The sequence below is a fragment of the Prunus avium genome, chromosome 4, assembly GCF_965620075.1.
Source record: "Prunus avium chromosome 4, drPruAviu1.hap1.1, whole genome shotgun sequence".
NCBI lineage: Eukaryota > Viridiplantae > Streptophyta > Magnoliopsida > Rosales > Rosaceae > Prunus > Prunus avium.
In genome coordinates this window covers 36629065-36656566 of record NC_142287.1, presented here as the reverse complement: position 1 = coordinate 36656566, position 27502 = coordinate 36629065, and the positions used below count along the sequence as shown (strand labels likewise).

The 27502-nt window shown below is 38.1% G+C and overlaps 3 protein-coding genes, 1 long non-coding RNA gene and 1 pseudogene across 13 annotated transcripts in view; all 5 read left to right on the top strand.

The window, feature by feature from the left end:
• Nucleotides 1-4801: 4801 nt before the first annotated feature.
• Nucleotides 4802-5640, top strand: LOC110754816 (cysteine-rich repeat secretory protein 38-like; annotated as a pseudogene).
• Nucleotides 5641-8764: 3124 nt separating this feature from the next.
• LOC110754830 (uncharacterized) lies at nucleotides 8765-11467 on the top strand. 9 transcript variants are annotated; one of them, XR_015835210.1, is made up of 4 exons: nucleotides 8771-9696; nucleotides 10287-10376; nucleotides 10549-10821; nucleotides 11243-11467. It is a non-coding gene; the product is annotated as an uncharacterized LOC110754830 (long non-coding RNA). The 9 variants fall into 9 exon arrangements; XR_015835208.1 differs by having other exon boundaries at nucleotides 9889-10376; nucleotides 10756-10821; XR_015835211.1 differs by having other exon boundaries at nucleotides 8776-9569.
• Nucleotides 11468-12115: 648 nt separating this feature from the next.
• On the top strand, nucleotides 12116-13248 carry LOC110754817 (cysteine-rich receptor-like protein kinase 25; the record flags this gene model as incomplete). Its single annotated transcript, XM_021955927.2, has 3 exons — nucleotides 12116-12665; nucleotides 12773-12901; nucleotides 12978-13248. Coding segments are annotated over 3 exons (813 nt in total), but the record flags the coding sequence as incomplete, so codon positions are not given.
• Nucleotides 13249-17130: 3882 nt separating this feature from the next.
• LOC110754829 (cysteine-rich repeat secretory protein 38-like) overlaps nucleotides 17131-27502 on the top strand; it is a 96234-nt gene continuing 85862 nt past the window's right edge. The window contains exons 1-2 of one of the 2 annotated variants that reach the window (XM_021955941.2): nucleotides 17136-18008; nucleotides 18107-18829. In XM_021955941.2, the coding sequence (XP_021811633.1) occupies nucleotides 17178-17987 (810 nt within the window). In that variant the 5' untranslated portion in view covers nucleotides 17136-17177 and the 3' untranslated portion in view covers nucleotides 17988-18008; nucleotides 18107-18829. Of the gene's footprint in view, nucleotides 18009-18106; nucleotides 18830-27502 lie in introns of those variants that run through there. The other variant, XM_088252006.1, reaches the window with a different exon arrangement.
• Nucleotides 24442-27069, top strand: LOC110759112 (cysteine-rich receptor-like protein kinase 7). Its single transcript, XM_088252010.1, has 7 exons — nucleotides 24442-25320; nucleotides 25409-25537; nucleotides 25612-25739; nucleotides 25829-26039; nucleotides 26151-26388; nucleotides 26480-26630; nucleotides 26743-27069. Exons 1-7 carry the CDS (start codon nucleotides 24492-24494, stop codon nucleotides 27058-27060), a joined length of 2004 nt encoding a protein of 667 aa, XP_088108136.1. The 5' UTR covers nucleotides 24442-24491; the 3' UTR covers nucleotides 27061-27069.

Here is a 27502-nt window from a genome sequence, read left to right as displayed (position 1 = left end):
GTCCTCTATTTTCTGCTCCCCAAATACTAGTAAGGAGTTAGCCCATGAGATCAGCCACATTTGTGGTTCTCCTATAACTGACAACCTGGGTAAGTACCTGGGCATGCCTCTTTTGCATTCTAGAATTACTAAGGCCACCTATGGGAGCTTGGTTGATAAAGTCCAGAAGAAGCTTGCTGCCTGGAAATGTAATTTGCTTTCTTATGCAGGGAGGGCTACTTTAATTCAAGCAGTGACTGCTGCTATCCCGGTTTATGCTATGCAAACTACTAAGTTACCTGCCAGTACTTGCAAGAATCTTGATCGTCTGAATAGGAACTTTTTCTGGGGTGGCACTGAAAAGAAGCAGAAGATACATCTTTGCCAATGGAATTTGGCTTGCAGACCAAAATGTTTTGGGGGTCTGGGCTTTAAGAAAACTGCTGATATGAACAAAGCTCTCCTTGCAAAGATTGGTTGGAGGCTGCACATCAATGACCACGGTCTGTGGGCTCAAATTTTCAAAGCCAAATACCTAAAAGGTCATTCCATTCTTGAGCAGACCTTGAAAACTAGACATAATTGTTCCTCCACCTGGAAGGGCGTCCTTTATGGCTCCAATCTTTTAGCCAAAGGCATGAATTGGAGAATTGGGAATGGTGAGACGGCTAATTTCTGGAAAGATAGTTGGATTTGTGATAGTCCTCTTATGCTTCATGAAGGAGCTCTTGATATGCGTGACATGGGGTGCAATATCTCCAGTTTTTTACTAAATGGGTGGTGGAATATTGATAAACTCAGGACTGTGGTTTCTGAGGACTTAGTGCAAAAGATCATTTCTTATCCTGTTGACTGTGATAGCGACTCTCAGGATGACCAGATTTGGAGTGCCACTGCGAATGGTGCTTTTACTGTCACTTCTGCTTACAGATTGCTTTTTACTGATCTTGGAGAGGTTGACCATCTTTGGAAAGTTCTTTGGAAAATGAAGATTCCCCCTAAGTTGATGTTCTTATGCTGGCTTATGTTTCATGGTAAATTGTTATCCAATGAGCAAAGAATGAGACGGCAGCTAACTGGGGATCCTTCCTGTAAAGCTTGTGGTTGGCACACTGAGTCTATTCTCCATATCCTCAGGGACTGCCCACGAGCCAGGGAGATTTGGAGGATAACTTTGACTACCAACGCTCCCCCTCATTTTTTCAGATCTGATTTTAAACCTTGGCTTCTAAGCAATCTTTGTCCTTCATCCAAGGAGAGTGGCAGCTTGAACTGGAACACTACCTTTATGTACACCTGTTGGTATATATGGAAATGGCGGAATCAACTGATTTTCAACAACCAAGAGGATCGTCCTTTTAATCCAAGACAAACAATTCTCTCTGCTGCTAAGGACTGGGTTAAAGCCTCCCTTGCTACTGTGGCTAAGGTGGATAAGGTGCACTCTTTCATCTCCTGGAAACCCCCTGGCCCTGCTCAGTTTAAACTTAATGTTGATGGGTCAAGACGCACCTCCTCTGGTTGTATTGGGGCTGGGGGTGTGATTCGCAATGCTTCTGGTAATTGGATGGGTGGGTTCTCTGTGAACCTTGGCAAGGGCCATATTTTGGATGCTGAAATCTGGGGATTATATTTTGGTCTTAAGCTTGCTATGACTAAAGGTATAACTTGCCTTAATATTGAAATGGATGCTGCTGTGGTCGTCCATTTAGTCAAGAATGTTGATGGCTTGGCCCACCACCCCTTTGCTCCCCTGATTAATGCTTGCTGTGCTACCATGAAGCTCTTTGATAATTGCACCCTCCTTCATATTTATAGAGAAGGAAATAGTGTGGCTAACGAATTGGCAAACTGAAGCTATAACTTAGACTTGGGCATCCTTTATTTTGACGAAGCTCCTGCTTGGATTGGTTCTCTTCTCCTTGATGATATCACTGGTGTAGCGAAAGCTAGATTAATTTGTCCTGTTTCTTTGTAGTTGTTGTTGTGTTCGGGGTTTTTCCCCTCTAGTCTACCAAAAAAAAAAAAAAAAAAGGCCATAAACACTAAAGATAAGAAAAACAAAAGGAAAACATTATAAAAAAAAAAACCTGCGAAATGGAGCAGCCAAGCCAAGTCAAATAGGTGGGCAGCTGTCTGCCAGCAGCTCTTCCCAATGTCACCAAAACAAATTTTATCAGAGCAACTCCACTCATTTGCCCATTGCCATAGCAAGGGGGGCTAGGGCAGCCACTATTCACATGAATAGTGATTGCCCTTGCAAATAGTATATTTTGTGTTTCCACCCGTTGCCATGGCTAAGGGCAATTACTATTCATTTTTTTATTTTTTTCACAAATTTTTTTATCTCAATAATTAATTTGGATAATATTTTCGGATAAGATTTTTGGGTTCGTACATGTCAATATTTATTATAAAATTCATATCTCAATCAGATAAAATTTTGGTATTTATAGAAAAAAAATAAGTAATTTTTTTTCATTTTTTTTATTGCACAAAAATTGGCTGCCGTTGGATTGGAGAAAAAAATTCGATCGGAGAGCTCAGAGCACGACACGTGGACTTTAGTGGCACTGTAGCGCGCAGCACTGTAGCATATACTGTAGCGCTGACGTCGCGCATGACGTCATCCAAACCGCGAGTTGGACCTAGGGCTGAACTGGCCTTCGGGCCAGCCCGACTTGCTGGGACCCGCACCTTGCCCGGGCTTGGGCTCACCGCTGGAAACTGCTTTTTTTGGCATAGTTCAAGGGAAAGAAAGAGAAAAGGGCAGATCAAAATAAAATAAAATCTAAGAAAATAGAAATCTTGTACTCATCTAATGAATAACCCCAACCCACCAATGTTCAAGGGAAGAGAAACCCAGATAAAACAACTTCTTTAGAACTCAGAAATAGAAAAAGGCGAATTACAGAGAGTATATTAATAAAATTTAAAAAAATTTAAAAAAAACACCTGGGAATAGAGGCGCCTCTAGCAATTCCACCGCCCCTGCAGAACTTGATCTTCCAACATCACAGAATATCAAAGAATATATTAATATATAAAAAAGTAGAAAAAAAAGCTTATACAGAAAACAAAATACAAGGAAAGCCATGACTGAAGCAAGCCCTACTCTAGCTCTCAGATCTGAGATATAAGATCTCAGATCTGAGATATAAAATCTCAAATCTCTAAAAGGACCGCCTAGAGCCAAAAAAAACGCCCTAGAAAAACTAGGGATATAACAAACTCTGTCAAAGGCAAGGAGATAGCCAAAAAAATGGAGGGATCGGGGTGGAAACCACCGGATCTAAAAAGAAAATCAGACGAGAAAGGGGTTGCGGGGTTGTTTTGGGAGAGGAGCTTTACAAAACAAAAGGGTTAAGTTATGATTTGTTTGAGTAAGAGAAGAGAGGTTGAGGAGAGAGAACGAGAGGTGGGAAATCCACCGAATATTTTATTGGATTACAATTATTAGCAAGGCTCTAATCAAATATTAGTCATGAAAAATTACTGTTTCAGTGTTAATCACAATAATTAGTTTTATATTTATTATATTTAAATCAACTGTCACCAAAATATTAAAATGTGAGAAATTAGTCACAAATAATAGTGACAGATAAACAAAAGCATTGACCAACTATTCAATTGTCACCAATACCAATAAGTTAGTGACTATTGCTCCCTTTTTTTGTAGTGACGGTTGGAACTTTCTATTTAAAGGCTATAGCCGCTCGGCTATACCGTTGAATATTCTACTTGTAGAGTATAGCCGCCCGGCTATACGTTTGAAATATTCTTCTTAAAGTTGAAGCTGTACAACTAATAAGAGTTTAGGACTTAAAAGGGCAAGTAAAGTGGGTTAAATTCGTGGTTGACTTGACCCATAGATTTGCGCATGTTTGCTCTGAAATATTTCAAGCCTAGGCCGACTTAGATTTAAAATTAAAATGGCAGAGCTCAAATTAAATCTGGTGAGCTAATTCATATCTATCCTGCTCGTGCACAAGTTCAAAAGGCAATATTTTCATATCAATTCAAATTATATTATTTATATACATTCATTATACGGGTAGCATTCACACTGATTCAAATATTATATATAAAGAGGCTGAAATTAACTAGAAATGAATTGACATAAAATGTGACCCTATTTGTTCTGGGTGCAGGCTTATAATCATATGGGTGTGGTCTCTCGATTAATAATTTGTAGAACGGTTCACGAAAATAAATAAACGTATTTAAGTCGTATTCAAGTAACCTTCAGATGGGTTACAATAGGGCTACAAGCCCCCTCCTGTAAGTTAACCATTATAGTTTCATTGTTGTGCCAGAAATCAAAGAAGAAGAAGAAGAAGAAAAATGCTAAACCCTCAAGTCTCTTTACCTTATTTTTTTCATATTTTTCTGATGATCAAGCAATTCCTTGGCAGCATATGAAAATAAGACCCTGGGATGGGAGTGGGAGATAGTATATTTTGATTGTTTATTGTCATTTGTTTATAAACAGCCTTCACATTTCAGGATTTTCTTGTTCTACATGATATCTTCACCAACCATAAAATATAAAGCCTTTGTCGTTGATTGACAATATGTTGTGGAGAGGCATGAAGTTGCAGATGAATTCTTATTTTTCCATTTAATTTAATTGAAAAAATAAGCCATGGACGCAGATCTCAGAGGAGTCCTTTTTATTTGAATAAGCCCCACAACTCTGTCTTTAAACAGAGGATTGATAAAGTCATAATAAATAAAATTGTACTACAAACCCATAAATAAAATTTAATTGTCAACAGCAACCAACTGGGGCAATAACTGGATTGATGATTATCAAAGCAAATACATAATGCTACTAGTCTATTAAACCAAGAATTGAAGACACAAGTTCTTACTAGTTTGTATACAACACTACTTTTGACTTCAGCAACAAGAAATGGGTTCTTCAAGATTGCTCATCTTCTTCATTGCAATTCCTATTATCTTGGACCTTGTTGCTCCTCCTGCCGTAGCCCAAATCAACGACGGTGTGTGCACTTACACAGCCGACTTCTGCTGGAGATGTTCCAATATTGGTACCTACAATGATGGCAGCATCTACCAAGAAAACCTCAACAACCTCCTCTCCTCCTTCTCATCCAACAATACACAAATCAATTATGGCTTTTACAATTCATCAATGGGACAAGACCCCAACAAAGTGAATGCAATTGCATTATGCAGAGGAGATGTGTCCCTCAACGACTGTCACACTTGTGTCAACGAGTCCAGTGTCATCCTCTTCAAGAATTGTTCAAACCAAGATGAAGCAATCATTTAGGCGCAGCGATGCATGGTACGATACTCGAGCAACTTAATATTTGGTGTTGAGGAAGATGAACCTATTAAGTATGTCCCTGGCATAAGTAATGCAATTGACCCCGTCCAGTTCAATTTGGTGCTTAATCTCTTCTTGGATACTTTGACTGAGAAAGCTTCATCAGGGGATTCTCTTAAGAAGTTTGCAGCTCGACATGTGATCATCCAAGGAAGCACAACAAATCAATCAATATATGCACTTACTCTTAAGAAGTTTGAAAATGGAAAATATCATATTCATCAAAAAAAGAAAATGGAAAATATCATATGCTATATGGGATTGGTCAATATTGTACCACAAACATAAGATCGAATTAAGGGTCAGGAAACCGTCAAGGAACTAATGTCTTTCCTTTATAAGACAAGTTGCTACTTGTGAGTTGAGCAAGAAAAATGGGTTCCTCAAGATCATTGCTTTTCTTCTTTAATCTTTCCTTTATAAGACAAGTTGCTACTTGTGAATAGCCTATTATTATCTTAAACCTTGTTGCTCCCACCATATCCCAAGATGATGGAATATGCACAACTACAGCTTATTAATTATTGCTGGAAATGCTCTGATACTGGCACCTACACAGCAGGTGACAAGTACCAAGAGAACCTCAACAGCCTCCTATCTTCCTTCTCCTCCAACACCCAAATCAATTCCGGGTTTTACAATTCATCCAGGGGACAAGACTTGTTGTGTGGATTTCAGCTGCACCAAAATGGATTAAGCTGCATCCTCAACTTGTGATACTCGCAAGTGCACGAGCCGTTCGGTAGTATAGCGTATGTAAGTGCGAGGTCGATCCCACGAGGATTGGTGATTGAATGATTCAATTCATTTTCCCTACACAAAATAGAAATGAAAAAGAAGGGAAATAAATAAAACAAGGAAGAAAGAAAATAACTAACTCAAGCAGATAAGTTCCCAAGTTCAATTAGATTAACGGATTGATTCTAGCTAATGTATGATTAAGCCATGGTGTGTGGTCATAACCTTGTGTTCCTAATTCCCTAATTTGATCATTTGTTGTCTAACCTAAAATTAAGCATTAGGAACCCATTAAGCATAGAAGAACAATTTAAACAACCAAGCATGTATCTAATCCCTGTTGTCGAATGTCCATACATACTCTTCCTATTCATAGTTCAATTCGAATTAAAGTATGGTGTCTACTCTTAATTCAAACCAAGATAGCTAACATGCAAGCCTAAATGGTGATCAATCATTCAAACTAGCATATTAACTTATAAGCATAATGAATAAGAACATGAACCATAATTGAAACTTGGAAACTAATCAAACTTGAAACTAAAGAAAAGAATTTACATAACAATGAAAATTAAAGTAGAACTTGGAAAGACTTAAAGAGAATTTCAGCACAAATATTTCATTACAACAATTGAAAACTAGAAAGAGAAACTAAGAGAATTTGAGGGAGAGAAGGGAAGGGAGCTCTAGAGAAGTGTTTGAGAGCTCCCCCCCTTGGGGTGTGTTTACAAGCTTAGAGAACCTCCCTATTTATAGGCCTAGGGGAAGTGAAAATCTGAATTCAATATGGCTAATGCATACAACACTTGTTTTATAAAATCTGAAATGGTTGATGCACTTGTATTAGAAAATCTAAATTGGGTGATGCACTTGTATTAGAAAATCTTGAATTGGTTGATGCACTTCACCAATAGATCCCACCAGCAGCCCTAGCTCATCTTCATGTCACCATGACCAAGCTTCCAACCAGAAATGATAGCTCATACCTAGCTCACCATGACCAAGCATCCAACCAGCACATGCTGAGGTCAGCATGACCAGCAACTTCAAGGGCTTACAACTTGGGCTTCCCTTAAGCAAATTAAGACTTTAAGCACTCAAACTTGAAGTTCAGAATGTCTTCTTTCCAGCCATATATCATTTGGGCCAATCCAAGGTCGGAGGAGGAAGTTAAGGTCGAAACAAATTGCTAACTCATTTTCCGCGCTGATAAGATCCATCCTGAGCATGGTTCTGTGTTTGCTAGGTAACGGACTCCAGATTTATCCAATGGGGCTGAATTTTGGATATGTTATAGTACACACCCATTGGAACAACTTTCATGAAGAATGCGGCCTCATCCGAGCTGTGTAGGTTGCTGAAACAAATATTACAATGTGACCTACGGAACTGGACTGGGAGGGGGCTATAGCCAAAATGAGTTTGTCTTTAAGCTCTTCATCCATTCATCCAAATTAGGCCTTAACATGCTTGAATTGCATGGATTATGCTCTCTTGCTCTATTTGCCTACAAAACACACAAAGGGAGGCAAATAACTTAGAAATCTAAGAAACTAAGCAAAAGAAGTAAGTAAATAGGGCATGTATATGTATGAAATTATGAGCTTATCAAGACTCCAACAAGATCAATGCAATTGCATTATGCAGAGGACTCTTGTCAAGCTTGTCTCAACAAGTCTACTGATATTCTCTTGCAAAATTGTTCAAATCAAAAGGAAGCAATCATATGGGCAGAGCGTTGTATGGTGAGATACTCATACAGCTTGATATTGTTGTAAAATTGGCTCACATTTAGTATGCAAGTGAAGGAGGAAGCGACCGGTCGCAAGGGAAAAGCGACCGGTCGTTTTGAAGCAGATTCGAAGTATGGAGGAGAAGCTGGAAATCGTGACCAGCGACCTGTCGCTTTCAGACAGATTGCAATGCGACCGGTCGCCAGGAACGTGCGACCGGTCGGCATAAGCGCTGTGTCGTTTTTTCCATGCGTTTTTCAAGGTGCCTTTCACATGTGCTTTTTCCCTACCTAACTCTAAGTGCCTCCAAAGAGTTTTATGGGTTCTAGGAAGTTTGGCAACATGCCTTAGAAGCTGGAACACCATTTAAATGTTGTTTGTTGTCTTGTACCAAAGGGTTTTCTAGGTGGGAGACAAGGAGACAAAGGGTGCATGCTTTATGGCTTGTTTTCTGGTTTGCCTAACCTTGTGTTTAGGTGGGTAGCTGAAAGCAAGAACGTGAAGGAGTAATTGCAGCCCTCTACTAAGTCCAAAAGTCTGCCTACAAAAGAAAAGAAGATGCAAGACAACTATGTGGGTGGTTAATCTCAAGGAGTGGTCAAGTAGCTGGAGCTATTGTGTCCAAGAGATTGAACTTACCAAGGGAGGAAGTGAGAGAGGGCAATCAGTTCAAGAGTGAGTTGAGTTGGGTCTCGAGTGTCTAGACACCAAAGGAGGGAAACACCAAGTGTGTGAGAGTGTTCACAAGTGCATCAAAGTGCTGAGCAAGGGGTGAGAGAGAAAAGAGAGTTTGGGAGAGAATAGACACTACTACAAAAATGGAAAACTACGACGCCTTTTTAACGACGGTAAAATTAAAAAGCGTCGTGTTTTTAAAAACCATGAAAAACCACGACAGTTCCATCTAAAACCGTCGTGTTTTAAAATAAGCTGGCAAAAATTACGATGGTTACTTATAAAAAACCGTCGTGCTTTAAAAGGCGCTCGACAAAAAATTCACTTAAGTTTTCGCTGAAAGGCAACTTTCACCGCACTCTCTCGCAACCTTTAGAAACCCTATCTCTCTCAACTCCCCTTTCTCATCTCTGAAACACTCCATCGCCCCCACGATCTTCACGAGGACACCTCCACAATCTTCGAGATCTCCTTCATGAGGTCTCTCTCGAGCCCACAGGTTTCTTCGCCTCCACGATCTCCTTTGCGATCTCCATTGATGCCGCGAAGCCATCGACTCGGCGACGCCGTGGATGCCATCATCTCCTTCGCATCAGTCATCACCTGCCGCCATCTTCCTCTCAACGGATCTCTCTCGTCGTCTATCTCTCGATGGTTCTCTCTGGTCGGCGCTCTCTGTCTTGTTATCTGTTTCTCTAGCTCGTCCCCAAAGCTTCTCATGTCTACACTCTCAAGGTAACCCTCTCTCTCTGTCACTCTTCTATGTTCAAAATTTTGTCCTAAAATTCGTTTGATTGGAGATCAAGATTTTATCAAGGTATCATCTCCCTCTTTTCCTTTTTGTTTCAATTTTGTTTATGCTATTGTGATTTGATTTGCTGTTTTAATTTCTATATTTATCTGTGGTGTTGGATTTTTTAGATTTGATTTCAGATTCGATTGGGTTAGTGAGGTAGCAGTGTCATTCTTTCAGCCTAATATTCTTTTTGCGTAGTTTTTTTTTTTCCTTAAATTGTAAGGATATGGCTGCTGAGTTCTGTAGGCTATAGAGGTGAAGCTAGCTGCAGTAAGGGAGGCCTGCAAGACAGGTAAAACTTTAACTTGGTTTCTGATTAAGTGACTGTGATATTGAATGAGATATTGGGTTTGCTCTGTTTGGGGCCTTGCCGAGTTCTATCACCCTGAGAAGGAGTATAATGTTCGTGTTGCTTCAAGGTTGTTTTCATATCTTTTACTTCACAAAAGACAATAATATTTATTCACATCTCATACATTCTTATCTGAAACTGTGATAACTTTTTTAAAATTTTCTGTTGTAGAAACTGTTGCTCTTGCCTAAAACCTTCTTGTATATAGAGAATTGATTGTGTGGAAAGTTTAAAATTACAATTCTATATTTGAATGTAGGAATGTGGGAAGACACTTGCTGGACAGAACTTCCCTTATTAAAGCTACATTGTTTTAGGAAACAAGTCCCCTTCTCCCTCCACGCCCACCCTCTTTTTCTTTATTTTGAGGACTTTTTCCCCCAAAACTGCATTCTTTCAAAAAAAAAAAATTCTTTATTTTGACTTGAGGAGTGATATTGGAATAGACCGGATGGAAATTATGCCACATTAGTGCAAAATCATACCTGCAGTATTTGGAGTTATTTGGGAACATGGGAACCACAGCAAAGCAGAAAATAGATGCAGGATGAAAGGGATACTTTTAGTTTATACTATGAAATGATGGTTATTAGTAACATAAATTTTTTGTGTTCAGATTTGTCTTATGCTCTTCCCCCGCCCCCCATTTGATTTCAGGTATTCAAAGGTCCTGAGCTTCTTGTTGATTCACAAGATTATGATTATTCTTTAGACTTGTGGAGTCTTGGTTGCATGTTTGCTGGAATGGTGAGCATTTCCCAACCTATTTTGTTCTATTAAGGCACCTTATATATCACATACTCCTGAGCTCATTATGGTTATGCTGGTATTTGGCCTAAATATATCAAGTATTGTGTATCCTCTTCCCCATCTAGCCCAAAATCAACCCTTGATATAATTAAATTTATGCATTTAGCAGGGGATGCTTGAATATATGCAATAGTTTTTCTATCCTGAAATGAGTACTTCAGATGTGATGGATAAAACTTCTCTTAGTGATGCATGGACAATAGATCTTGATCTGCTTGCCTATTTATCCATGGGTGGCAGATGGCGAGAGTCAAAATTTGATACCATGTCAAAGTATGTGATGCTCTCTTGTGATGCTTAGCCTTGTGCTGTACAGATATTTTGTAAGGAGCCATTTTTCTATGGACATGATAACTATGATCGGCTAGTCAAAATAGCAAAGGTATGCATGCTTGTTAAAAAGCTTTTTTGTCTTTTATTGTTGTTCTTATTGTACTTCAATAGTTAATCTTTTGCCTCTACTTTGTCAAATTGATTCATGTGCCCATCACATTGAGAGAACCAATAATGTGGATTACAAGTTTTTTTTTCCAGTGGAATCCTTCATCATATGCCTATGTGACTGCATTTGACACTTGTGCAAATAAATGTATTTGTGTGTGTTTCTTGTTGTGGTGTGTATTCAATTTATATAACAAATGATGTGGCTTTCAAGAAGAAAAGAAAGCACTGTGTAAGAAAACTATTTGCAGTTTCTGTCCTTTTGTTTCTTGTTTCCTCTTGCAAATGGAAAGGGCATAAAAGATTAGAAATATATCTCTTACTAAAATTTTTTTTTTATTTTTAAAATCTTGGTTTTGCAGTGCAAGAAGGCAGCGCTAACTCATACACACAAGAACAAATTGATGAAATTCGGATCGAATGGGCAGCATGTATGAGCAATCACATGTAGCTCTTCTATTTCTAATTATAGTTTAATGCTATGGATATGTTATTTTGTATGGATATGGTAGGAATCAAGATTGATAAACTATGTAATTACTATTGAATCTTTAAGTTTTATGAAAGAAACAATTTTTGAGTATATATATGTATGGTGTGGGTAATATCATATTTGGACCTGAATTTATTGTTCACAAAGCATTATGATTTTTTCCAGTTAAAATCCTTGTAGAGAACCATTGGAAACAAATAAAAATAAATAAAAAGAAGCCAAAATGTTAATTCACTACGTCCAATTTTACAATTGATAGATGGCAATTTTTTAAACAATACCGTCGTCTTTAGCATTAATAGACGACGATTTTTTTTACAAACTGTCATTTTTAATGTTAATAGACGACAGTTTTCAGAAAAAGTGTCGTCTATTACATTAAATAGACGACGGTTTTTCAGAAAAAGTGTCGTCTTTACATTCAATAGACGACGGTTTTTTCAGAAAAAGTGTCGTCTTTAAATGTAATAGATGACGGTTCTTTTAAAAACCGTCGTTTTTACATATAATAGACGACGGTGAATTACCGTCGTAGTTTGACTTTCAAAAAGATGACGGTCGATTTAACGACGGTTTGAAAAAGAAAAAGACGACGGTGTTTCCCCGTCGTCTATTTCAATTTTTGTAGTAGTGAGAGTTCTAAGGGGGTTTCTTTGTAAACCAAAGTTGTAACTTATTCTTTCATTAGTGAATTTCTCAAGGGGATCACCAAGAGGATGTAGGCAATTGCTGAACCTCTAAAATACTTGTGTCACTTTGTGCTTGGTTGGTTTCTCAAGTGTGTGTGTGTGATTCATTCATCCTTGTGTGTGTCACAAAGTCCATCAACAACAAGATCATTAGGGGAGTGAGTGAAAGTGTTTGTCCATTTTCACAACAGATATTTGGTATTAAACAAGAGGACCCTCTAAAGCATGTGCCTAGCCCAAACTCTGCTAAAAATCCTCAACAGTTTGAGCTGGTGCTTACCCCCTTGTTGGGTATTTTAAGGGACAGAGCTGCGTCAGGGGATTCTCTTAAAAAATTTGCAGCAGGGCATGCAACTGTCCCTGGAGGTGAAACAATATACGCACTAGCTCAGTGCACTCCAGACATAGACAAGCAAAATTGTAGCAATTGCCTTAAAGAGTCCGTCTCAGAAATTCAAACCTGTTGCGGTGGAAAGCAAGGAGGAAGAGTTCTTAAACCCAGCTGCAATTTAAGGTATGAGGTTAGTCTTTTCTTTAGGTCTACAACCGATTCGTTAGTAGATATTCCAGCTCCAGTTCCGGCAGCACCAGCACCTAAAGAAGGTATGTATGCTTATTATGGTTACCCTGCAAATCTTCAATTTGATCCTTGTCTTACAATTGTGTGGTGTGGCTTTGGCTTTTGATAAGATATCCCATCTGATTTTCAGCAAAAAAGAAGAGTAACATAAAACAAACTGTCATCATCATCGTTGTGGTTTTGGTTGTTTTTGTCACTATTTTCAGCAGCATATGCTTTTTCTTCAGAGTAAAGAAACGAAGGGTAAAACTTGAACAAGGTAAGTTCAACTCTGTTTATTTATCTTATCCGAGGTTTTGGAACTCTGTTTGCTAATTCATTTTTCCCCTTTTCAGATGAGAATTCGGAAGACGTTGGTCTGGTGGAATGGTTGCAATATGATTTTGAAACTATAAGATCTGCAACAGATGACTTCTCTAATGCAAATAAGCTTGGACGAGGTGGGTTTGGAGCTGTTTACAGAAACTGAGGCTTCTATTACTGAGCTTTACGCTCGCTAGCTAATATGTTATGATCACTTACAATTGAGTTATTAATTATAGATAATGTGTCATAATAGAATGTACAGTAAGTTATCGATACATTGTGAATATAATATCCTTACAAAATCCGTCCACCGATATATTGTGGATAATATCTATAAATAAAAATTCATAAATTATAAAATTTATGTATGAACTTGGATCCTATCCCTGCCTTATGTGTCAAGGTTTTATGTATCTCCTTGTTTAGTTATTTGTCGCTGTATCAAAACTCATGATTTTGGTGATCCCCTCCATGTTTGAAGACTTGTCTTTCGTTGATTTAAACATTTCTCAGTGAACAATTTTGTTCTCTCTGACAAATTTTTGCCGGGATAAACCTTGCAGGAGAATTTTGTTCTTTTCTGAAAAAAATTGCCGAGATAGACCTTTCCCGTTGAATTTTGTAATTTTTCGACAATTAGTCATCAAGATAGACATCTCCTGGTGAATGTCGTCTCCCACCAAATTTCCGTGGGGAAGGGTTCTTCTTTCCCTGCAAAATTACGACGGGGTGAATTTTGTTCCCTCCCGACAAATTTTGTCTAATATAAACCTTTCCCGGCGAATTAATTTTTTTGCCGACAAATTTTAGTAGAGATGGATCTTTCCCGGCGAAAATTGTTCCTTCCGGACAAACTTTCGCCTAGATAGACCTTTCTCGATGAAGATGTTCTCCCAACAAATTTTCGCCATGTAAACCTTTCAAGGCGAATTGTGTTTCTTGCTGACAAATTTTGTTCGGCATATATTTTTCTTGGCGAATTTTGTTCTTTCCCGCCAACTAATGCTTCCGAATAGAAGATAGACCTTTCCCGACAATGTTCCTGCAAATTATGTCTTTCCCGACAACTGTGTGTTAGGATCGGATAGTGCTAGAATAGAAATCGCCACAACTCAAATAACAGTATAAGCAGAAAAATAAAGAACACCGGGAATTAACGTGGTTCGGCAATGCCTACGTCCACGGGGCAGCAATATAAATTTCTTCCACTATAACAAAATAATGGGTACAATAAGAAAGGTCTTACCAAGCCAATGCCCAGGGCTTGATGATACACACAGAGAAAGTACAATGACACCACACTATACTCTCCTGTTTTACCTCACTCACACACTTGGAGTGGTACACAATTAACTCTCTCACTCTCACAGAATTGGAGTGGAATACTGATGGCTGTTTGGATGGTGTTCTCTCACTTCTCTCTCTTGCTCTCGGCTTCTCCAACTCTCTCTGACTCTTCAACACAACACACACACCACTTTCTTCCGCATGCACACTTGCATGTCCTTTTATATTTGAGAAAGGAAAAGTTTGGAAGCTTTTAGATTTTTCTTCCAACGGATGGCAGCATCATTTGCTTGAGACACCATCATTGGCTAAAGACACCATCATTAGCTAAAGACATCATCATATCATGTTGGCTTCATCATTGTGTTGGTTTCTCTTTTGACCACCGAAAGAATGTTTTTCCATCATGGGCTGGACCCATGGTATTATGCCAACACTGTGCACCGGATATACCTTTCTCAACAAATGTCTCAATCTGTATTAGTTAAAGTTTGCTCTTCAAGCACTTGAAACCCACAAATCATTTAAGTCATCCGGAGTTAGTGGCATATAATTTTATTCTTTATGAACATATTTCTGACCAAGGGAGGAGCCATGACTTTCCAAAAATCCCTTGACGTTTTTCAAACACCCCCCTAATACATAAAAATCATAGAGAGGAAAATGTTTATATCCCTCCCAATAATTAATTACAGCCTAATTATATGAAATTATATATAATAATGTAATTTAGCATTCATTTTTGACGCAGCACTACATCAATTTTATTCAATTTTCTTCTAAATAATGTCTGTAATTTACCAAGTCTAATATTCCTCCTATATATTCAGCTCTCCTAATTATCCATGGTCATCCACCAAAAAGTAAAAAAGGGCATCGCAAACCAAAGGAGGAAAGACTTGTGAGAATGAATATTGGCTTGTTGACGGTGAGAGAGAGTATATAACTTAGAAGAAGCGTCAATCAAGCTAGAGGTGCTGGTAACTAAGAAGTGTCAATCAAGCTAGAGATGCAAACTTTCTAAGCGTGGAATAAAGTATCGTGGATGACTTTAATTTACTTTCAGATAATCAAAGTCTCCTCAAAAATCAAACCAGCTACCAGTCCCTTCTTTATCAGCATCTTAGTTTCAACCGTGTTCGAAACTTAACCAAATCCAAGAATGGTTTACCTTAACTTGTAGAGCTCGTTCCTACGATCCTAATGGCGAAAACGGCGCAAGAATTGGAGTTGTAGAATGAAAGTTACGGTAGAAAGAAGTTTGACGGAGGAAGAAGGCTGGGCTCTTACTGGCCAAAAGATAGTCGCAGGATCAAATTATCAGTCAAGGATCTGACGCCCAGAATTTAGCCACATCATTTCTTGATTTCCAATATTCCTAGATCTCCAAAAATTCACCAAGCTCTGAAAAATACTACAAACTCATAAACACATGTACTTTCCTTTAATCACATCCAAATAACCATTTGATCTCGAGAAAAAAAAAAATTGTCTTGTACATTTCTAACAAACCCAAAATAATTCTCCAAAATTTTATAATAGTTTTTAAGAACCATAAAATTTCCAGGGTTCACACACATGTACACATACTGTAACATATTTAGGTTTTAGATTTTGTTTATTTATTTAGCACGTGGTATCTTCTTGCTTCAAATTCAAATGATTAGTTTCTCTCCCTAAAGCTCAAATGATTAGCTTCAAATTCAAATTCAAATTATTTAGCACATGGTTTTAGATTTTGTTTATATTCATTAAGGTACATCTAAACCTACTTCTAAAACTCGAGAAAATACCCGAAGCTCTCTGTCCCTCTCCACTCTCCATTCTCCATATTTTCTCTACATGACTTTGGCCGCCCGGTTCACACTATACATACATTTTCGTACCCTTTTGTTAGTTATTGTTTCCCTACAAACACTGAAATTAAATTAGACATCGGAGGGCCTTTGACCAACACCCTTCGGGTGTGATCTATTTACTCCGATCTTTTTTACAAGAATCGAGGAAGAGAGAGAATGAAAATCAAAAGTTGAAGAATCACAAAGCGAATATTCTCCCGCGAGAATTTTTGCACAAACACATACTTTGAGAGATGCAATCCCATACTAGAATTAATTAATTCTAAAAACCATTTTGTTTTTTAAAATGCATGCTCATGATCATGAAGTTGCTGAGTTACTCTCCCTTTTCCCATCCAGTCTCCACACATGCATCTTCCAACAAAATAGCTGTGAGGACGTACAAGTTGTTTTCGTAACCTTCCAGGCAATAGACAATTGAATATGAGAATCTTGCAAGTGGATTGGAAGAATCCACACCATTAAGTCAAATACTTTAGTTTGGTTTTAGTTTAGAAACAGAGCAGTTTTCTTATTTATATTAATATATATATATATATATATATATATATATATATCGTAAATTATATAAAATGGATGTGTCGAATTGAATGAACCAGTTTTTCTTTCTTCTCCTTTTCTTTTTTTTCCTTAAATTTGTGGCACCAAGTAATTACTGATGTAATTGTTTGATTACTTGATTGGTAAGTACTAATTAACTGGTTAAAACATATTAACAGTTGTTCTTGAATCTTGGTCATGTCCGCGTGTTTAAGGGGACAACCCGATAACAGTGAGTGCCCAGACACCACAGGTCAGGTCTTCTCTTTGAAATGTCTAATGAGAAACAAAGAAAAAAAACCAAAAGCAAACGTACGCAAAACGCACTCTTGTCCTTTGCCTTTACTTCCCTGCTATATCCATCCACAAACTGACCGTCTAGACCGGGGCCACAAGTAGAGTCAAGGTCCTCTCTTAATGTCCCATCCTATACGTCTAATTTGGTAGTGAGTCCGCCTCCAAAGTTCGAGTCTCCTTCCTGTATCGGGATAGTTTTTGCTATAAAAGCCCAAGTTATTTTCATACAGAGGAACAAACAGAGAAATGGGTTCCTCAAGATTGCTAATTTTCTTCATTCTTCCTATACTCTTGGTCTTGGCTCCTCTTGCTCCTACCATAGTGGGCCACCATACCACCGGCTTTTGCACGGACACAGCAGACTACTGCTGGAGCTGCGTCAACAATGGCAGCATGCAGACTAATAACAACGCCTCCAACGGTGGCAGCAGCATCTACAGACAAAACCTCAACACCCTCCTCTCCTCTTTCCCTTCCGACCCCCAAATCAATCCCAGATTTTACAGTTCTTCTCTGGGAGAAGCCCCGGACAAAGTGAACGCAATTGCCGTATGCAGAGGGGACGTTGCACTCGAAGATTGCCGCACCTGTTTCAAAAACTCTGTTACCCTTCTCCTGCAGAAATGTGCTGATCAGAAGATAGCAATCATATGGGCAGAGCGCTGTACGGTTCGATACTCGAACATCTCGATTTTCGGTGTGCTTAAAGATGAGCCTGTTAAGTTTGTGCCGAGCCCAAATAACATATCAAACGCTGAAGAGTACAAGCAGGTGCGCGACCCCTTATTTGAAAATTTAAGCGAGAAAGCTGCAGCAGGGGACTCTGTTTTAAAATTTGCAGCAGGGAATGCGTCGGTGCCTGTAACAAATGAAATTATATATGCAACTGTCCAGTGCAGCCCTGATTTGGACAAACAAAACTGCAGCGATTGCCTTAAAAACTCCATGCCAGATATTACAGAGTGTTGTGGTCCTGTGGGTGGAGGAAGAGTTCTTAAACCCAGCTGTTATTTGAGGTTTGAGTCCAATCCTTTCTTAGAGTCTGGAGCACCCTAATAAACCTTCCAGGCGAACAAGGTATAATAATTTATTTTTGTTTGTTGCTTAATTTCTTGTTTGAGCCCCAATTAGTTAACACCACGTTGCTAACAAACAGAGCCTTGTGATTTTTGCAGGAAATAACGTACCCCTCGGAAGGTGTGTCGAGCCGCGACAACGTTCCGACTCTGGTGCCTGCACCACCTCCTTCCTGTTACTTGGTTACTACTCTTGTGCCTTTGGACTGCTCTGAGAGTTACTGAATTTTGGGTTAGATCTGTGATGTGGGTCTGTATTATCTGTAATTTTTATTGTTTCAATTTGGTGTTACTACCACATGTTAGGTGTGGATTTTGTTTTACTGCTGGCTTTATGCCTGTTTAATTTTCTTTCGGACGGGATCATGATCTTCATGCTATGCCTATACCGGGGTTTTAGTTAGATCTGGTCCTGTTTGGGTGCTGTTGCGTTAGTCCTTTGCGGGTGCTCCTACTTGGCCCTTTTGTTGTGTTCCTTGCCCTTTTGTGGGTTTTCAATGAATTTGCATTTCGACCAAAAAAAAACATTACAATAAAAGTGTCGCCACCGTCACAATAAAAGTGTCGCCACCGTCACAATAAAAGTGTTGCCACCGTCGTACTTACGATTGGTATTGTCATTATGCTTATTAATATTATCAGCATTTGCATTCTTGTGAGAGTCTGGAAGCGAAGAAGGGCAACAAAGTTTATTCAATTTTGTTTTATTACAATTTGGAATTTAACAAGGGCACTCTTCGTTTGTTAGTGCTTGAATTTGTCAAGACCCATGTAATAGGGATTACTCCCTTTTTTCTAATAATAAAAATAAGGATTATTCTATGGTTTTTTTTATTATTTATAAACAACACGATAAGCCCAATTCAAAATGAAGGCGCATGCCAATTTATAAACGCCAATTCGATTAATTTATAACAATTTAAAATATCCCGAGCATAAACTAAAATAAAATAAAGGAGGGTGCATTGGCACCACGCAAGTGGCATGAGGTGTCTTTGACTGCTTTTATATTTATGTTTGCTTGAAATTGAAAACCATGTCATTGTCTTAGGCTTGCAAGCAATTACGGACTGAACCAATCAACACCATTCTATATACAATATGCATGGAGATGTCATTGTCTTAATAGATGCAGAAATATAAACCCCAAGATTTTAGCATGGCGAGGTTGTTCGTGCTTGATCAAACACAAGGAAGTACCAATCGAATTGTGGGGACCTAGTAAGTACTAGCAATGTTGCTCACGCAATGCTGCGGGTTTTAAAATCGTGTGAAATATGTACAAAGTTGTGAAAATATGGAGGAAAGATGGTACTATTTATATAGACATGGAGATCTAAATAGTGGCATCATGCTTTATTTAGCAAGTCTAAGTTACAAAAAATAGGATAATACATGTTGGGTAAATTACTCAAATGGTCCCCAAACTTGTACGCGATTTACATTTTGGGGCCTCAATTAAATTATTCGTTCAAATGGTCCATCAACTCTATATTAATCGCTACATTGGTCCTACCGTCTAATTTTCTGTTAGATTTAACCAAATTTTAGGGTAAATAATGACCAATTTTCCCTCATATTTAACGGAAATATTGATAGAATGTAACGGTAGGACCATTGGAGCGAATAATATAGAGTTGATGGACCATTTGAACGAATAATTTAATTGAGGCCCCCAAATGTAAATCGCGTACAAGTTTGGGGACCATTTGAGTAATTAACCCTAACATGTTTTTTGTCATGTTAAAATACTGACCATATTTCAATAAATCAAGTAGCAGTCAAAACATCAAAATATCAGCAATATTGAGTTGCTTATGTTCAAAAGAGTTCGGATAGGTCTTTATATATATGCTATTAGGTGATGGAAGAGGATTTTTCTGCCTTGATCTCTGTTAGAGGGGTTCTTTCTCTTGTTAGCTTTGCTGTAGAGGTGGCTTATGTTCTTTCTTGTCCTCTGTAGAGTTCTAACTATGTTGGTACAAATTTGGAAAATGACAGGTGTTAGTGTAGATAAATGAAAATTTTTGAGTGAAGACAATAATTATTGTCACAGAATTAAGTTCAAAAATCCAATAAGACAACACAACAATTTAAGTACATCAAGCATTCTATTAATCTGATGGACAAAAGTATAACCTCAGTCTATTTAATCAATGGCCGCCAAAGCATCTCCAACAGTGAACGCAAATCTTCCATCGCTTCCCCCCAACCAGGCCAACCAGCTAGTTCGAAATCAACTGGAGATGAACTCCTTCTCTGAGCGAACAAAACGTTCGCAGGGGAAGAAAGACAGAAGGAGAAGGGGCAAAATGGGAAGAGCATAAAAGGTTAAGTGGAGGACATTTTCGACAATTTATTGTGCTGATGAGAAAACAAAATTGAAAATAATAGTAAAAAGAGGGGCATTTCTGTCATTACACTGTGCTTAAATACAGTGAAGAGTTGGATTGAGCTTTAGTACATATATAATTTGGCCAGGCTTGATGGCTTATGTGACAATTGTGTGCGTCAATCTATATCAATAATCCAATTCATACTACTAACAAAATCGACTTTTATGTTATTGATATACAACGGATATATGCTTCCAAAGTATGTGATGCATGGACACATCTCTGTTAAGTCGGATGTCTAGTTTTGGAGATAGTAAGTGGACAAAGAAAGAGTTTTCGTCGTGGAGAGAATGTGGAATATCTTCTGAGCTATGTAAGTAAAAAGGAAAATAACAGATTTTTTTTTTTAATCTCTGATTATATTTCTACAAATTGACAAATTAATGGTTGCAGGCATGGAAAAGTTGGAGGGAAGGGACAGGTTCAAATCTAATAGATCCCACAATGGGGACTAATTTAAGAAGTGAAGAAGTTATGAGATGCATCCACGTTGGGTTATTATGTGTGCAGGAAAATATAGCTGATAGGCCAACCATGGCTTCTATACTTCTGATGATCAATAGCTCCGCTCTCTCTCACTCTTCCAGTGCCCTGAAAACCAGCTTTCTTTTTGCACAGTAGTGTTGGATCTGACGTGTCTTCGGGATGTCAACGTAATTCAGAGGTGACAACTGTTGAAATTGGCCCAAATTAATGTTTTCTGCTTTTGCCTTGTGTCGACCAACTTTCATGCAGCCGAAAGTTGTGTTTTGTTGATAAGAGTTATTCATTAACAAATTGGACAAAGGAAAGAGGAAACATGCAGCAACTCACGTGGGCATGCTGTTAAAGGGAAGAAATGATGGTCTTTTGTCAAAAAGAGGAACCAAGGCCATGTGAAGAGAGAAATATGGTGGTTGGCTTTTAGAGCATGTGGAAGACTTTTCTGACTAGCCATCACGTGGCTTCCTTTAGCATGCATGGGTTCATAAATAGGGAGAGAGAGCAGCAAGCAAGAGGTGAGTGGTGTGTGCAAGGGCGGAACCAGGAATTTTTCAACGGGTGGGCTAGCTAAAGTTATTAGCTTAAAATTTAATGATTATTTTTTTGGTACTTACAATTTCTGTAGTCATTCTAGAAATAAAAGTAAACATTAAATCATATAAACCACGCTAGTTCATATCTCCATAGAATAATTTTCAATAAGTTTTAACATAAACCAAATAGGGTTTAACATCATAGTGGATTGAACATCTAAGGCTTTTTACCTAGATTGACCTTAGGTTCCTTCATGCATTCATATCATACATGAAAAATTGTTTTATGTAAAAATATTGACTAAGTATGAAAAATGGGTTTTTGGAATAATCATTTTCTCAAGATAATTTTTGGCGGCTTTTATTCCTCACACATCAAATAAGAAAACTTGATTTTATGGGATTTTAGTATGAAGTATATATTGACTTAATGAGCCATCATTTTTAGCCTAAATCGTATTTTGCACTAAAACCGATTTTTCATAATTTGATTTGGTGAGAATTTGATTTTCTAGTATTTTTATTTGAATCCAAATGGGGGGTACTTCCTTATTTACATTGTAAACTTAAGTAAATGGAGTAATATAAACATAAATAAAAGTAAAATGACAAATAAGGTAAATGTTGAAAATGGAAATAAGGTAATCTATACACCGCCACTGACTAGGCTAATATTGAAAATAAGTTAAATATATATGTTTATATTTTTTTTCTTAAAAAACCACACTGGGCTACAGCCCACTGTAGCCCTTAGTGTGGTTCCGCCACTGGGTGTGTGGGCATTTGTGCCTCACCATTTGGAGGTGCCGTGAGCACCATTGCTCAGAGAGGCTAAAACAGAAGTGAGGGACACTTCCACACAGAGAAAAATACTAGAGAGCATCACCATGATGGTGGAGATAAACTCCTCTTTGGCTACACGAGATGTTGAAGGAAGATCAAGCCATTTCAAAGGTTGAGTCTTCTTCATATGTTTGTGGGAGGTTTATTTCTTTGTATTGTTCTTAGTGTGTTCTTTCCTAGTGAGCAAGAACAATTCCTGTGTTCTTGGCTCTTGTGTGTGTGGTTAGCTTGAGAGTGACTTGGGTGTATTTGGGATTTGGGTTGTGAGAGTTAAACTCTGTAATTCCTAAGATAGGTGAGAGGGTTAATCTCCTTTGGTTGTAATCTCTTTTGGGATACTAGTGGAATTTCTCGCTGTCTTTGAACTGGACCTAGGCTACACACGTGCCGAACTAGTATAAATCCTTGTGTTGTTTGGATTCCTGTATTTCATATTTTGCTCTTGTTGTTTCAACGGTTTCATATCCACCACCCCAGTGCAATCTGCTTCCGCTGCGCACAACAACAACCGGGTCAGATCTATCCAAGAGCAACTCTGTTGTTAAAGCACCAGAAGATGAGCTTTCACTGATCACCCAAGTATATCCTCGATAGTGCCTGCAGATACATGCATGCATGGAAACTACATTTATGAAATTATATATAATATAATGTAATTTAGCATTGATTTTTGACGCAGCACTACATCAATTTTATTCAATTTTCTTCTAAATAATGTTTGTAATTTACCAAGTCTAACATTCCTCCTATATATTCAGCTTTCCTAATTATCCATGGTCATCCACCAAAAAGTGAAAAGGGCATCGCAAACCAAAGGAGGAAAGACTTGTGAGAGAGTATATAACTTATAAGAAGCGTCAATCAATCTAGACATGCTGGTAACTAAGAAGCGTCAATCAAGCTAGACTTGTAGAATGAAAGTTATGGTAGAAAGAAGTTTGAAGGAGGAAGAAGCTTGGAATAAAGTATCGTGGATGACTTTAATTTACTTTCAGATAATCAAAGTCTCCTCAAAAATCAAACCAGCTACCAGTCCCTTCTTTATCAGCATCTTAGTTTCAACCGTGTTCGAAACTTAACCAAATCCAAGAATGGTTTACCTTAACTTGTAAAGCTCGTTCCTACGATCCTAATGGCGAAAACGGCGCAAGAATTGGAGTTGTAGAATGAAAGAAGTTTGAAGGAGTCTCTCTCTCTCTCTCCATTTTTTTATCTCTGGAAACACCAACCCACACATGGGGCTAGAAGAGACCAACACGTGTCCTTTCAATCCTATTCTAGCGACACCTATGCTAAGCTGGCACAAGCGATCAACACTCAGCATGACACGTGTCCCTTACCTGGCCCAAGAATAGTCGCAGGATCAAATTACCAGTCAAGGATCTGACACCTAAAATTTAGCCACATCATCTCTTGATTTCCAATACTCCTCGATCTCGAAAAATTCACCGAGCTTTGCAAAATACTACGAACTCATAAAACATGTACTTTTCTTTAATCACATCCAAATAACCATTTGATCTCAAGAAAAAAAAAATTCCCATTGCTTTGAGTTTGAGTGATGAAGTGGATACATTGTTATCTGAAAACTCAAAAATTTAACAACTCATTTTGGTTACTATTATTCGTAGCTTGCTGTGTTTTTGCTTGATCCTTGATAGGCGTGTTTGATTGTGATATATTTGATCGAACAACTGCAGCTCAAGTTAAATATTTTCTGTACATAAAGTAAAACCAATTGTCGTTTATTTGAGAGGCCAAATTAAAACCAATTTGTTTTGGTATCAATTTATCAAATGCCAAACTAATCCGGACTGGAAACAAGTTTTCAACAAAACCCAAATCCAATCAAGCCACACACAAAACAATAAATTTCGGATTAATTTAGGTTGGGCTAATGGGTTTAGGTCCATATTAAAATTAAAATAAATTTTTGCATCACATTTTGATCGATGGACTGACGTGTCTGTGTCTGGGGAATATACCTCGCAATTGCCTTGTGCTTTTCTGGATAAAAAGTGAAGAAAACATCTGGTCTGGCTATGACAGAAGAAAATTCAAAGAGAAGACTTGAAGAGGGAAAATATGGGATTGGTCAAAACTGGACCCCAAACGTAAGCTCATTAAGGGTCAGGAAACAATCTAGACCTAATATATTTTTAAGTCAAGAAACCATCTTGTCTTTCCTTTAAGACAAAGTTGTTGTTACTTGTGAGTTGAGCAAGAAAAATGGGTTCCTCAAGATCAATGCTTTTCTTCATCACTCTTGCTATTATTATCTTACACCTTGTTGCTCCCACCATAGCCCAAGATGATGGTACGTGCACAGAAAAAGGTGAGTACTGCTCGAAATGCTCTGATACTGGCACCTACACAGCAGGTGACGAGTACCAAGAGAACCTCAAGAGCCTCCTCTCTTCCTTCTCCTCCAACACCCAAAACAATTACGACGGGTTTTACAATTCATCCAGGGGACAAGACTCCAACAAGATCAATGCAATTGCATTATGCAGAGGAGATCTCTCACAGGACTCTTGTCAGACTTGTCTCAACAAGTCTACTGATAGTCTCTTGCAAAATTGTTCAACTCAAAAGGAAGCAATCATATGGGCAGAGCGTTGTATGGTGAGATACTCACACAACCTGATATTTGGTATTGAACAAACGGACCCTTTTGAGCATTTGAGTAGCCCAAACTCCGCTAAAAATCCTCAACAGTTTGAGCTGGTGCTTACCCCCTTGTTGGATAATTTAAGTGACACAGCTGCGTCAGGGAATTCTCTTAAAAAGTTTGCAGCAGGGCATGCAACTGTCCCTGGAGGTGAAACAATATACGCACTTGCTCAGTGCACTCCAGACATAGACAAGCAAAATTGCAGCAGTTGCCTTAAACAGTCCATCACAGATATTCAAACCTGTTGCCGTGGAATGAATGGAGGAAGAGTCCTTAAACCCAGCTGTAATTTAAGGTATGAGAATAGTAGTTTCTTTGAGTCTACAGCCGGTTCGTCAGTAGACATTCCAGTTCCAGTTCCGCCAGCAGCAGCACCTAAAGAAGGTATGTATGCTTATTATGGTTACCCTGCAAATCTTCAATTGTGTGGTGTGGTTTTGGCTTTTGATAATATATCCCATCTGATTTTCAGCAAAAAAGAAGAGTAACACAAAACAAACTGTCATCATCATCGTTGTGGTTTTGGTTGTTTTTGTCACTATTTTCAGCAGCATATGCTTTTTCTTCAGAGTAAAGAAACGAAGGGTAGAACTTGAACAAGGTAAGTTCAACTCTGTTTATTTATCTCATCTGAGGTTTTGGAACTCTGTTTGCTAATTCATTTTCCCCTTTCAGATGAGAATTCGGAAGACGTGAGTCTGGTGGAATCGTTGCAATATGATTTTGAAACTGTAAGATCTGCAACAGATGACTTCTCTGATGCAAATAAGCTTGGACAGGGTGGATTTGGAGCGGTTTACAAGGTAACGAAACACTATCACAAGGAAAAAGATTCATCATGAATGAATTGTTTTGCGTAATTAACTTTTCTAATTTTCTTATAAACCTTCAGGGTAGGCTAGCGAATGGAACATATATAGCTGTGAAAAGGCTCTCTAAGAATTCTGAACAAGGTGATCGTGAATTCAAAACTGAAGTCACGTTAGTTGCTCAACTTCAGCATCGGAACTTAGTGAGGTTGCTAGGTTTTTGCTTGAAAGCAGGGGAAAGAATCCTCATTTATGAATATGTGCCTAACACAAGCCTTAATCACTTCATTTTTGGTATGTTTGCTCTACTTTTTGTCATAATTCATATTCATTTCTGCCTCGATTTTATATTATAGGAAAGCATATTAACAAAATCATGTTTCAATTTGATGGAATTGTATTTAGATCCAATCGATCAAGCACATTTGGATTGGGAAACACGTTACAAAATCATAGGAGGCATTGCTCGAGGGCTACTTTACCTTCACGAAGATTCCCGACTTCGAATTATTCACCGTGATCTTAAACCTAGCAACATTCTGTTGGATGAAGATATGAATCCTAAAATTGCGGATTTTGGCATGGCAAGATTGTTTATGATGGATCAAACTCAAGGAGATACTCAGACAATTGTGGGAACCTAGTAAGTATCTACAAATTTCAAAGTTAAATTACATTGCTGTGCTTGTTCACACCAGAACTAAAATTTTAATTTGATGAATATAATAATGCAGTGGATATATGGCTCCAGAGTATGCAATTCATGGACGTTTTTCAGTCAAGTCGGACGTCTTTAGTTTTGGCGTGTTAGTTCTTGAAATCTTAAGTGGTAAAAGGATTAACAGTTTTCGAAACAGAGAGAATGAGGAGGATCTTTTAAGCTATGTGAGTATGAATATAAGGTTTTACATTACCAAACTCTTGTGCTACCAAAAAAACATAACAAGAGAAAGCAGCATAATTTCTTCTTTAATTAATGTGTTTATAAACTTGATAGGCTTGGAGGAATTGGAGGGATGATACAGTGGCAAATATCATGGACCCAAAGCTGACGACAGGTTTAGGAATTGAAATGATGAGATGCATCCACATTGGTTTGCTATGCGTCCAAGAAAATGTGGCAAGCAGACCATCCATGGCTTCAGTTGTCTCTATGCTTAACAGCCATTCTGTCACACTCTCACTACCCTCACGACCGACAAATTATTTTCAATATAACAGTGGATCAGACATAACAGGGTCCGATGAATCCAAAAACTCTATGCATGTGTCAGGAATTAAGAATTCAGATTTTACTGAACCTTATGCTCGCTAGTGGGGTGGGGCTGAGTATGTATCAGGAACAATTTATTTTCTTTTTTTTGATATGCGTGTTTGATTGATATATTTGAATAAGTGCGGCTCAAGTTAAATATTTTCTGTACTTAAAGTAAAACCAATTGTGGTTTATTTGAGAGGCCAAATTAAACCAATTTGTTTTGGTATCAATTTATCAAATGCCAAACAAGTTTTCAACAAAACCCAAATCCAATCAAGCCAACCCAAACCAATAAATTTCGGATTAATTTGGGTTGGGCTAATGGGTTTAGGCCCATTTTAAAATATTAAAATAAAAATAAATTTTTGCATCAGATTTTGATTGATGGACTGACGTGTCTAACGAATATACCCCGCAATTGCCTTGAGCATCAGAGTCTGGAGAAATTGGAGGGAGGATACAGTTGAAAACATCATAGATCCGGTGTTGACGAGAAGTT

What these genes read in the sequence shown, in the direction of transcription:
- LOC110759112 (XM_088252010.1), top strand. Translation starts at nt 24,492, where the DNA reads ATGGGTTCCTCAAGATCAATGCTTTTCTTCATCACTCTTGCTATTATT. An exon ending in CCTTAATCACTTCATTTTTG is followed by an intron (nt 26,040 to 26,150) that starts GTATGTTTGCTC and finishes AATTGTATTTAG; the next exon opens with ATCCAATCGATCAAGCACAT. An exon ending in CAGACAATTGTGGGAACCTA is followed by an intron (nt 26,389 to 26,479) that starts GTAAGTATCTAC and finishes ATAATAATGCAG; the next exon opens with TGGATATATGGCTCCAGAGT.